Source organism: Scyliorhinus canicula, chromosome 15, assembly GCF_902713615.1.
Source record: "Scyliorhinus canicula chromosome 15, sScyCan1.1, whole genome shotgun sequence".
Taxonomy (NCBI): domain Eukaryota; kingdom Metazoa; phylum Chordata; class Chondrichthyes; order Carcharhiniformes; family Scyliorhinidae; genus Scyliorhinus; species Scyliorhinus canicula.
Genome location: NC_052160.1, coordinates 97,167,101 through 97,179,919, shown reverse-complemented (window position 1 = coordinate 97,179,919; position 12,819 = coordinate 97,167,101). Strand labels below are relative to the sequence as shown.

The following is a 12,819-nucleotide window of genomic DNA, read 5'->3' as shown; positions in this document are numbered from 1 at the left end:
TGCAACTGCTTATTTGTCCATTGACAGTAGTGATTTTGACACTACCTTTACTGGTGTGATAAAATGCAGAATTACCAGTGTAAATTTTCAGTTTGATTGATTATTATTCAGCAATATATGCTGAACTGGTGAGGACAGGATCAGTTGTGGTTATGATAGTCTTGCTACCTGATGTTTACTGTCGAGCCCCCCTCTCTCTCTCGCACACACCATTTGGGTACAGTACTGAACAGTTATTTCTGTTTTTGTCTGGTGACCTCTGGAAGGAATACATTAGATGATGAACAGTGGGAGGAAAATTGGCTTGAAGAGAAAAGTTGAAGTATAATGTGTAGTATTTGGCTTGTTATGTCTTGTTCAGTCTTTGTCCATACTTCTATATAATCTAAAATAATTTAGAGAATACTGAATTCTTAGACATTTTTAAGGAAAGACAAGATGGCCGCATCCAAAATGCATGCGGCTTTTGCAATTTGTGTGCAAACATGACTGTTTGCAAGAGCTTTATGAGGAATCGTTTTCTAAATGGCAAGGCTCCACTTTGTTTCCTGAAGGCATAGCTATATTTGGGAATCTATCTGACACTAGATGACACCTTGTTTCAATATGGTTGATCAGACTGCTCTTGCATCATTCTACTTCTGATCTTAATATAGTTACCATCCTTCCTGTTTCTGCCTGGTCCCATTCAAAATTCTCCCAAGGATCCATCCCAGGCTCTTTTCTTCACTCTTCTATATGATATATCTCTCTCAAATCTATACTATCCCTCTAATATCTGTTTTCACGGGGTAAAGTCTCATCCATTTGCTTAAGGCACTTTATTGTAATAGCCCTCCCCTTCCCTTGACCCCATAACCATGTATGCCTATGTATTCAAAAGGCGAATGAACAGAATTAAGTGAGTGCTCAAAGCTGTAGCTGATTGAGTTTAATCACTTTGAATCTAAGAAGGACTAATTGGAATATTATCTTCATGTTGAATGAATAATGACTGTGAAAGAGCAAATAAATTTCCATCCGTACACTAAAATACTACTCATGCACAAGTACAAAAAGTAATTTAAATGGCTGATGGATTATTGGCATTTATGTTGGTTGGGGGGCAGTTGCAGTAGGTTGGGAGAATGGAAACCGAGGAAGGACTTGCTTAAATACCACTTGGAGTACTGAGTTTAAATTGGCACACCACACCTCCGGAATCATGAATTAGCTTAGTAGACAGTACGGTGCAGATTCACCAGAATATATCTGAACCTAAAGGCTTAAATTATGACGACATGTTACATAAGCTTGACTCATATTCCCTGAGTTTAGAAGGTTCAACAATGATTGGGTATAGGGAATATGGATCAATGGTAAATGTGATTGAGGTATAGATCATCAATTACTGCTTTGAATAGTGAAACAGGCTTGAGTGGCTGAGTGGGCAACTCCTGATCCTATCTTCTTATGTTGTGGATGAGCCAGGATTTCCTACAATTGAAAATCAGGAAGTTCGAAGCCATTGACTCCATCTCCTTCCCTGGTTGATTGTTCATGTTGAACCAGACTACTCGCATCCATGGCATCCAGGTAAACCCATAGTTGGGCTTTAAACCTCATATCCACTACAAAGACTGTTTGCTTACACCTATGTCCCCTGTCTTACCACCTCTACTCCTGTCTTACCTTCACTGCTAAAATCCTTATGCACCCTGTTACCATCTCTAGACCCAACTTCTGTAACTTTCTCCTTGTTGATGTCCCAATATCCATCCTCAGTAAAAGCCTAATTAAAACACATCTCTTCAACCAAATTTCAGTCACCTTTCTGAACCTACTCATAAAGACTCACACCTGCTCATTGAAACATCACGGGGCATTTTTCTCTGTAAATGCAATATGTAAATGGATTTTATTGTTTTTGTGTGTTGCGCTTTGTTTGTTGTGTGTTTGCTATCTGCTCTGTGTTAAATGTAAAATAAAGTTGGTGCCCTTGTTGCATGGGCAAACATTTTTTTTCAGTGATTTAAAAAAAAATTCAATTTACTGGGGATTTTTATGCAGGCCTTCCAATATGTTATTTCAAAAAGTTCAAATGTTTGATTTCAGATAATTGACCGAAAAACTTTTAATTTTGTTTTTCAGGAATTTGCAGGCTGCCATTGGTGCTTACTATGACTTTGAGAGCCCAAATATCAATGCACCTTCCATGTCATTTGTCGAAGATGTTACAATAGGAGAGGGGGAGTCTGTCCCACCTGACACCCAGTTCACCAAAACATGGAGGATACAGAACACGGGTAATTATCTGCCTAAACCATGAGATTTTAAAAGGTTAAACATTGCTGTAAAGCCAGCAAATACGCAAGTTTACAGAAACTTGCCATACAGAATCGCAGGCAAGTCAAAAGATCTTAGCCATCACAATTCATTGTTGTTTCATGCATGTCATGTCCTGTGATATTGATCACCTATGCTTTTTCCTTTTGGGGTAAAGAGAAAGAAACCACAGACAAGAACTGTTGAACTTTTACGTTAAGAAAAATTCTACAGATCACACCATTGATCCTTTCCTATAAATCTCTTGCGAATCCACAGATTGACATTCTGTGACGTTAGCTGTTCAAGGTAATCTGCAATACAGAGTGAGGGAACAATCTATTTACATTTAAATTCCATATGTAAATAGCATATCATCCCACTTAGAGTGAGATTTTCTTACTGTAAAGCTGATAAAAATTCCACCATACTCTACATAGACTTCCCTATCATAGGTACAGTGCCAGAAATTGAAATAGGAAGATTTGTGGTCAGCTGTATGGTTTGTCTACTGCCCTTCTTTATCATTTGCTTTAAGATGACTGATGCAACATTCCATTGGTAAGAGAGCTGTTGTCAAGGCCAGTATGACTTTTGCTTTGTTACTGTTTACGAGGGGGCAGTTTTGGGAGTGGAATGAGGTGGGATAGAATTAAATTGGGCCAGGTATTCATTACTTCTAGGGAGCTCAGACTATCGTTTTGTGCCACCATAACCTAAAATCAGTCAACTGTGCGAGTGATTCACAAGAAATTAGAGCTTAGAATTGGTGTTTTGTTTGGGACACTTTGTTGAGAAATTTACTGTATCACAGCCTATGCTGTGTGTCCTGGCATATTTTCAAAGGAGTAGGATAAGTTAGAGATGTGAAGTGTATTTATGGTATTTTTATAATTCATGTTGGTTTTAGAAATTGAGGCAGTTAAAATTTGTTGGGTGCTTAAGCTGGTTACATGTTAGCAATTGGTTAGAGTCTTATAGCATCATAGAATTTGCAGAACAGAAGGAGGTCATTCAACCCATCGAGTCTGCACCGGCTCTTGGAAAGAGTACCCATCTTAAGCCCACACTTCCACCCTATCCCCATAATCCAGTAACCCCACCAAATCTTTTTGGACACTAAGGGCAATTTTGCATGGTCAGTCCACCTAACCCGCACATCTTTGGACTGTGGGAGGAAACTGGAGCACCTGGAGGAAACCCACGGAGACACTGGGAGAAAGTGCTGACTCTATTTGAAGCACAGGTATCAAACATGATGCTTCAAATTATTTTCATTTGTGGGCCACAATTCTAAGAAGGTTGGTTTGAGTTGGGTTTTGTGGCATACAAGTCATAAAAGTCCAATGTGAACATTGTGAAAAACGTTTGACTATACAAGATGCAATCAGTTGTTTACAAGATGTCATTCGGTGGTCTTGGATGATAAAGCCGATGTTGCTACTCCAATTTTTGTACCTGGAATCGGAATCTTTTCTGAGAATGCTTCTGAGGCCTTATTCTTGCTGTAATAGATATTCAGAATTTCAGATCCCAGTGTGCACTTTCTGAAGATGCTGAACCAACTCAATTACAATAATGTGGGTGAAAACCTTTTCAGCCAGGACCTATACTGACAAGTGGATGAAGATGTGAGGTCAGAAGTCTGGGACTAGGATTCTACGGGGCAATTTGGGATTGCACACGATATACCATGTAGTACACACACTCAAAATTTAGCACTTTCTGTTTACAGAGTGTGTGCATAAACATGCAATGCTTTGATTGGTTTACTGATACCATCAAGTTCGATCCTTTGGATACCAGTAAAATGCTTCAAATCCAGGTCTTATATTTCTACATCTTCAAAATTCTTTAGTGTAAAGGACATATTCGAAGTTCTCTGAAGATTATAAAAGACTGGCAGTTCGGCAAACAATGCAAAACTCATTTTAAAAATAAGCTTGTATTTTTTCAAATTGACAAACGTTAGTGTCAAAAGGGACTTAATAGAGTAATTGCTGAGAGATTGTTTCCACTGGGTTGGGGAATCTAAAACATCGGCACAGTGGTTAGAATTGCTGCCTCACAGCACCAGGGATCCGGGTTCAGGTCTGTGGAGTTTGCACATGTTGCTCTGTTTACTTGCTATAAATGTGGCAGTGAATAAGGTCGCCTTTATTAATCCTAATTATGTGTATACTTTCGGAGTCGCCAGGTATCTCTCGATACCGCCACAAGGCTCAACCCGAATACCGATCAAAGAGCCAATACACCAGTTAATTAGTTCAAAGTCAATATTACTTTATTTACACACGATATGATCTACTCATGCACAATAACACTACAGGCTAAACTATATATACCATTAGCACCTATACTTAACTTCGGGTGCCCACTTAGGTCAGAGGAACAATGGCCGTTGTTTGGATCTGAGGCTGTTGGGTTCGAAGAGGTAGCAGGAGTATGGCTGAGGTCGTCTGTCTGGTAGCGAGCGTTGACCTTGAATTTAATTGCTTCTGGTGATGCTGGTGGAAGGGTCTCTCCGCTTGAGAGCCAAATCCAAGAGGCTGACCCTTTGTTGGGGGTTCCTTATACTTGGAGGGGTTTTATGCGCTTTTAGGCCGGCCTTCAACTTGGTCCCAATTAATTGGGCAGCTTCTTGATCATTGTCATCGATCTAAACCAATAAAGGGGTGGGTGCCATGATGGCTGGGTGTGTCCTCGGTGGCCGTTGGCCTTGCTTTGTTTGTCTCTTTTGGTTGGGTTAGTGGCGCCGGGATGTCTGCGGACAGTATCGGCTACCTGAGTATTAGTCCTTTGTCCTCGGAGATGGGCCATCAATATGTTAATCGACCCAGAGTTTCGATTCTGTCTGCTGACTGCTTTCCAAATATACATTCGGGCTCTGTGCCTGCTTGTTGCTTAGTATTGTCCATATTTCCCCGAGTCTCTGTGAGCATCCATTTTGTATACCGAAAGTGGCCATCCCAGATGGCTACACTCCCTTCTTGTGATCCTCAACGCGAAGCGTGAAGGATCATATTACTGAATCTTCTTTGTTCTCTGCCTAAGTCGAGCACCCGCAATCAAGGAATTGTTCTACTCTACTCTGTCCTATGGATTGGAACTTTTACCTAAATTGTTTTATATACATCACATTATTATAAAATCCTAAGGGGCGCTATGACATTCAGGCATGCGTTACAATTAAAACACGGGAACCTCTAACTATTCTTCTCTAAACTATCCTTAGTTAATTAAAAGAATTTACAACAGTATAAACTACACAACAGCAGCATTACATGTCTCCGTATCTTGGCGGTCAAGTACAGAATTTCACATCTTTTATTAGAACAAAACAAAAAAATTAGTCGATGCACTTTATTTACTTAGAGGGAGTGGGGGGTTTGCTGAAGTCTGAAAATAGGGGGTCTGAGGGTATATACCGGAGTGCGGGAGGCTTTCCGTCGCCATTTCCTAAGTCTCAGTGTCTGGATGAAACTACAGAGTATCGCTATGGCTAACAGTGCTTCCATGATGTATGTGGAGATGCCGGCGTTGGACTGGGGTGAGCACAGTAAGAAGTCTTACAACACCAGGTTAAAGTCCAACCGGTTTGTTTCAAACACGAGCTTTCGGAGCACGGCTCCTTCTTCAGGTGAATGGAAAGGCTTGTTCCAGAAATGTTTATATAGACACAGTCAGAGATGCCCCGGAATGCGAGCACCTGCAGGCAATCAAATCATCAAAGATGCAGAGAGAGAGGTAACTCCAGGTTAAAGAGGTGTGAATTGTCCCAAGCCAGTTCAGTCGGTGGGCCTCTGCAAGTCCAGGCTTGTTGGTGGGGGCCGAATGTAATGCGACATGAATCCCAGATCCCGGTTGAGTCCGCATTCATGCGTGCGGAACTTAGCTATAAGTTTTTGCTCAGCAATTTTGCGTTGTCGCGTCTCCTGAAGGCCTCCTTGTAGAATGCTGACCCGGAGATCAGAGGCTGAATGTCCTTGACTGCTGAAGTGTTCCCCAACTGGAAGGGAACAGTCCTGCCTGTTGATAGTCGCACGATGCCCGTTTATTCGTTGTCGCAGTGTCTGCATGGTCTCGCCAATGTACCACGCTTCGGGACATCCTTTCCTGCAGCGTATGAGGTAGACTACATTGGTCGAGTCGCACGAGTATGCGCCGCGTACCTGGTGGGTGGTGTTTCCACGTGTAATGGTGGTGTCCATGTCGATGATCTGGCATGTCTTGCAGAGATTACCCTGGCAGGGTTTTGTGGTGTTGTGGTTGCTGTTCTGAAGGCTGGGTAATTTGCTGCAAACAATGGTTTGTTTGAGGTTGCGCGGTTGTTTGAAGGCCAGTAGTGGGGGTGTGGGGATGACCTTGGCAAGATGTCCATCCTCGCTGATGATGTGTTGGAGGCTGCGAAGAAGATGTCGTAGTTTCTCCGCCCCAGGAAAGTACTGGACGACGAAGGGTACTCTGTCAGTGGTGTCCCGTGTTTGTCTTCTGAGGAGGCCGGTGCGGTTTTTTGCTGTGGCGCGGTGGAACTGTCGATCAATGAGTCGAGCGCCATATCCCGTTCGTACGAGGGCATCTTTCAGCATCTGTAGGTGTCTGTTGCGCTCCTCCTTGTCTGAGCAGATCCTGTGTATACGGAGGGCTTGTCCATAGGGGATGGCTTCTTTAATGTGTTTCGGGTGAAAGCTGGAGAAGTGGAGCATCATGAGATTATCTGTGGGCTTGCGGTAAAGCGAGGTGCTGAGGTGACCGTCCTTGATGGAGACGAGTGTGTCCAAGAATGGAACTGAATTTGGAGAATAGTCCATGGTGAGTTTGATGGTGGGATGGAACTTATTGATGTCATCGTGTAGTCGTTTCAGTGATGTCTCGCCGTGGGTCCAAAGGAAAAAAATGTCATCGATGTATCTGGTGTATAGCATCGGTTGAAAGTCCTGTGTGGTGAGGAAGTCCTGTTCAAACTTGTGCATGAAGATGTTGGCATATTGAGGTGCAAATTTGGTCCCCATGGCTGTTCCGTGCGTCTGGATGAAGAATTTGTTGTCGAAGGTGAAGACGTTGTGGTCTAGAATGAAACGGATGAGTTGCAGAATTGCGTCTGGAGATTGGCAGTTGTCGGTGTTGAGGACTGAGGCTGTTGCAGCAATGCCGTCGTCATGGGGGATGCTGGTGTAGAGTGCCGAGACATCCATTGTGACGAGGAATGTTCCTGGTTCAACTGGTCCATGGGTGCTGAGTTTCTGTAGGAAGTCCGTCGTGTCGCGACAGAAGCTGGGTGTACCTTGTACGATGGGTTTCAAGATGCCCTCGATGTGGCCAGAGAGGTTCTCACACAGGGTCCCATTGCCTGAAACGATAGGACGGCCTGGTGTGTTGGCCTTGTGTATTTTCGGGAGGCAGTAGAGATCTCCAATGCGGGGATTACGTGGGATGAGAGCACGTAGGGTGTTCTGAAGGTCTGGATCTAAGGTCTTGATCAGTCTGCTGAGTTGGCGGATGTGTTCCTTGGTTGGATCTGCGGGTAACTGCCTGTAGTGTTCCTGGTTGTCGAGTTGTCGGTATACTTCTTTGCAGTAGTCTGTTCTGTTCAGTATGACGGTGGCCCCTCCTTTGTCTGCTGGTTTGATGACGATGTTGCGGTTGGTCTTGAGAGTGCGGATGGCGTTGCGTTGTGCTTGGGTGACGTTTGAGGCTGCCTTGTGATTGCGAGTGATGAATCTGGCATTGACACGACTTCTGACGGCTTGAGCATACATGTCGAGTCTAGGGCAGCGGCCTTCCGGAGGGGTCCAATTTGACTCTTTCCTTTTCGGTTGCTGCACTGCAGATCTCGCGGTCTGCTGTTCCGGTTCATTGGTCGTGTCCCTGGGTTCGCTGTCGGCCTCTTGGGGTCTGTGGAAGAATTCCCGGAGCCTCATTCGCCTGATGAATTCCTCCGTATCTGCCGCGAGACTGATGGGGTCCATTTTGGTGGTGGTGCAGAAATTGAGCCCTCTGCTGAGGACTTCGATTTCGTCTGGTTGAAGGGTGTAGTCTGACAAGTTGACAATGGATTTCCCTGTATTGTTTTCGACTGTTGTACCGGGAGAAGCTTGATTGCTGCTGGTGGTGATGCCAAGTTTCTCAAGCTTCCTGTTCTTGGTGTGCATGTAGGTGGCATAGTATTGCTGTCTCATCTGTTTGGCGGTGTTCCGCAGCTGGTCTGCTGTGTCCTGAGCGCAAGTTGAGAATATGGCCTCTCTCTTGGTTTCCAGGTTGCGTCGACTGCTGTAGAGTTGGTGTACGAGGTGTTTGAGGAGTGTGACAGAGGTGCGGTGGCAGAGTCTTTCAGCGTAGTCTGTGTTGTAAGTCGACTTGAGTGGGTTTTTGATCTGTAGTCCTTTCGGGATCTTGTCTGCTTTTTTGCATCTTTGTAGAAACTGAATGTCAGTGTCTATATGCGCGATCTTCCTGGAGATCCTCTCCACTTTGAGCCGGCAGTTTGCGGTGTCAATGGTAGCCATGATGTGGAGATGCCGGCGTTGGACTGGGGTGAGCACAGTAAGAAGTCTTACAACACCAGGTTAAAGTCCAACAGGTTTGTTTCAAACACGAGCTTTCGGAGCACGGCTCCTTCTTCAGGTGAATGGAAAGGCTTGTTCCAGAAATGTTTATATAGACACAGTCAGAGATGCCCCGGAATGCGAGCACCTGCAGGCAATCAAATCATCTTTGGACCCACGGCGAGACATCACTGAAACGACTACACGATGACATCAATAAGTTCCATCCCACCATCAAACTCACCATGGACTATTCTCCAAATTCAGTTCCATTCTTGGACACACTCGTCTCCATCAAGGACGGTCACCTCAGCACCTCGCTTTACCGCAAGCCCACAGATAATCTCATGATGCTCCACTTCTCCAGCTTTCACCCGAAACACATTAAAGAAGCCATCCCCTATGGACAAGCCCTCCGTATACACAGGATCTGCTCAGACAAGGAGGAGCGCAACAGACACCTACAGATGCTGAAAGATGCCCTCGTACGAACGGGATATGGCGCTCGACTCATTGATCGACAGTTCCACCGCGCCACAGCAAAAAACCGCACCGGCCTCCTCAGAAGACAAACACGGGACACCACTGACAGAGTACCCTTCGTCGTCCAGTACTTTCCTGGGGCGGAGAAACTACGACATCTTCTTCGCAGCCTCCAACACATCATCAGCGAGGATGGACATCTTGCCAAGGTCATCCCCACACCCCCACTACTGGCCTTCAAACAACCGCGCAACCTCAAACAAACCATTGTTTGCAGCAAATTACCCAGCCTTCAGAACAGCAACCACAACACCACAAAACCCTGCCAGGGTAATCTCTGCAAGACATGCCAGATCATCGACATGGACACCACCATTACACGTGGAAACACCACCCACCAGGTACGCGGCGCATACTCGTGCGACTCGACCAATGTAGTCTACCTCATACGCTGCAGGAAAGGATGTCCCGAAGCGTGGTACATTGGCGAGACCATGCAGACACTGCGACAACGAATAAACGGGCATCGTGCGACTATCAACAGGCAGGACTGTTCCCTTCCAGTTGGGGAACACTTCAGCAGTCAAGGACATTCAGCCTCTGATCTCCGCGTCAGCATTCTACAAGGAGGCCTTCAGGAGACGCGACAACGCAAAATTGCTGAGCAAAAACTTATAGCTAAGTTCCGCACGCATGAATGCGGACTCAACCGGGATCTGGGATTCATGTCGCATTACATTCGGCCCCACCAACAAGCCTGGACTTGCAGAGGCCCACCGACTGAACTGGCTTGGGACAATTCACACCTCTTTAACCTGGAGTTACCTCTCTCTCTGCATCTTTGATGATTTGATTGCCTGCAGGTGCTCGCATTCCGGGGCATCTCTGACTGTGTCTATATAAACATTTCTGGAACAAGCCTTTCCATTCACCTGAAGAAGGAGCCGTGCTCCGAAAGCTCGTGTTTGAAACAAACCTGTTGGACTTTAACCTGGTGTTGTAAGACTTCTTACTGTCCATGATGTATGACAGGGAATACCATGTGATAAATTTGTCACGCCAGGTTGGTGTATCAGTGGCTGCCTCTGGGTGTGGTGTATGGCAGGGACGGGGAACATTCACGGCCTGTAGGGTAGGGGTCAGGGGGGTTGCATCCGCGTGCAACTAGAGGGATCCCACGAAGATCCAGATGTAGATCATGATGTCTGTCTTCATGTTCTCTTTTTCCTTCCTGGTCTTCCTCTGTATATTGTTGTTCTGGATTTCCTGTGGACATGAGCATAATATCTGTTATTATCTTGTTTAAGATCTCGTATGTCTGTCTGTCTGTCCTTTATTACCAATTGCCCATTAGAATTGTCACCATATGTGACTCCCTCATTTTTTTTAAACCAAATATTTTGGGACCAGACATATGAAAGAAAATGCTGTCACAGCGCGAGCAGTCTCGCAGCCTGTGTGATTGATGCAGTGAGTGGGCGGACTATCTCTCCATCCAGCAGTGAAGTGTTCCATCCAAGTGTTTAAGGATGTAAATAGCATATGGGCGAGCAACCTAAGGGTCGCCGGAAAACAAACAAAACTTGTGGCAAAGAACATTCTTTAAACCACAGACTAAAAGGAACAGTTAAAAGAGTTTTGAACCAAAAGCTCCGAATGGGGTGCGTATGGGCCGCGGCGGGGCAAGAATGGGTGGAGTTCCTGGGTAGGACGGTGACCAGTGCCGTAAGTGCACTACCCGAGCATAGCTGACCAGATGGGGCTCCTCGGGCAGGGTGGGGATCAGTGCCGTTACTCCACTGCCTGAGCGACAGGACAAGAACGGAAATAACTTGTTCACCGTGGATACTGCCTCTTATGGTTACCTTCGAATCAGAAGAGTAGCTATGAATGGGTGTCTGCCGACAAACTAGTTCCTTTAACTGCAGTGGGCGTTAAAAGAGTGGTGGTGTGAGGCCATGAATAAACTTAAGTGCACACACAAACATTCAACATTTAAAAGTAACAAACTAAAATAACAAAATCGGGCAGGCTCTATCAGAAGAACACCGTAAATCTCCATCGGTTCCTTTTTTACCATCATCTGGGTGCCTCATGGCTCGACACTGAACAGAGTCGCAAAGGGGATCGTCTGGTGGGAGTCGGACTCTGAGTCATCATCTTCTCCCGGTTGCCACACTTGTGACTGGAGTAGCTGTGCCAAAACTGCCTGGGGCGATGAGGGGTCCATCTCATCATTACGGATGAGTCTGTAAGAATTGTCGCGGTGCCAATGTTTCGTGTAGCGATTGGAGGTGGTAGGGGACAATCCATAGTCGTCGGGCGGTGAGTCCCGATCAGGGGCTTTTATATACTTGGTCTCAAAGGGGTTGAACGTATCTTGTTTGGAGTCGCTGGAGTGGGGCCTGGTGCAGGAGTGTAATTGTGTCGCGATTCCATGAGGCTGTCGCTGTCGGTGCTGGTTGAATGAAGGGAGAGGCGGAGTTGTGCCTCTGGGGGTGGAATCGAAGTGATGCCTGAGGATGGGCTGGACTGGTTGGGGGAGGGTAGGAATAGGTCGTCTGTGGGCGGGGCGTGTTCGTCTGCTGCTGCAAGTGAGATGTGGTGTGAGTGGTTGTTCTGTGTGCCATAAACCTTAAGCTGGTTTATGTGAAACCATCCAGACTTGCCATTGGGATTGGTGATTTTATACACGGAGGGGCTGACTTTATCGGAGATGGAGTAGGGTCCTGCAAATTTGGGGGAAAGAAATGTACTGGGGCTGTGTCGGGATAGCATGACCTGCTGCCCTAATACAAATTCTGTGGCGTGTACTGTCTTGTCAAAGCAAACTTTACTTTGCTTCTTTCGTGTCCCAAGCCTAACAGCTGCGGCAAGCTGGGCTGCTTTAATGTTATCGATAATCTGCTGTACTGCTTTCTCATGCGTGAGGGCGGTGACTGCGGGGTTGTCCAAATCTAGTCCTAACAAGTATTCTGTCCCCTTCATGGGTCATCCGGTCATGAGGGTGTGGGGGATGTATCCTGTTGACGTGCATACAGTGTTCCTTATGACATTAGTGCAAAGGGGAGAACTGTGTTCCACGTGGTATTGTGCTGTTGCACCATTTTCCTGAGGGTTGCCTTGAGGGTTCTATTCATTCTCTCTACGATTCCGCTTGATTGGGGGTGATAGGCAATGTGAGGACATTTTTCACGACGTGTCCTGTGAAATGTGAGCCTTGGTCGGACTCTATACTGCGGGGAAGTCCCCATCTTGTAAAGATGTGCTGCGTTAGGATCTTGGCTGTCGTTTTTGCCGTATTAGTTCTGATGGAAAAGCTTCCACCCATTTGGTGAAGGTGTCGATGACCACCAACACATACTTGTGAAGGTGTCGATGACCACCAACACATACCAACCATTCTTGCAGAGGGGTAAGGGTCCTATGTAATCAATCTGCAAATCCGTCCAGGGGCCATTAACAGGGCGGGTGTGACTGAGCTGAC

The 12,819-nt window shown here is 45.8% G+C and overlaps 1 protein-coding gene across 5 annotated transcripts in view; it reads left to right on the top strand.

The window, feature by feature from the left end:
- The window catches only part of ilrun (inflammation and lipid regulator with UBA-like and NBR1-like domains), a 130,404-nt gene that overhangs the window by 46,572 nt on the left and 71,013 nt on the right, over positions 1–12,819 (top strand). For 4 of the 5 annotated variants that reach the window (XR_005463427.1, XM_038819956.1, XM_038819957.1 and 1 more), the window contains exon 2: positions 2,131–2,285. Coding sequence is in view for 4 of the 5 variants with exons in the window: in XM_038819956.1 (XP_038675884.1) it covers positions 2,131–2,285 (155 nt within the window). In the remaining variant the exon portion in view is untranslated. Of the gene's footprint in view, positions 1–458; positions 1,576–2,130; positions 2,286–12,819 lie in introns of those variants that run through there. The other variant, XM_038819959.1, reaches the window with a different exon arrangement.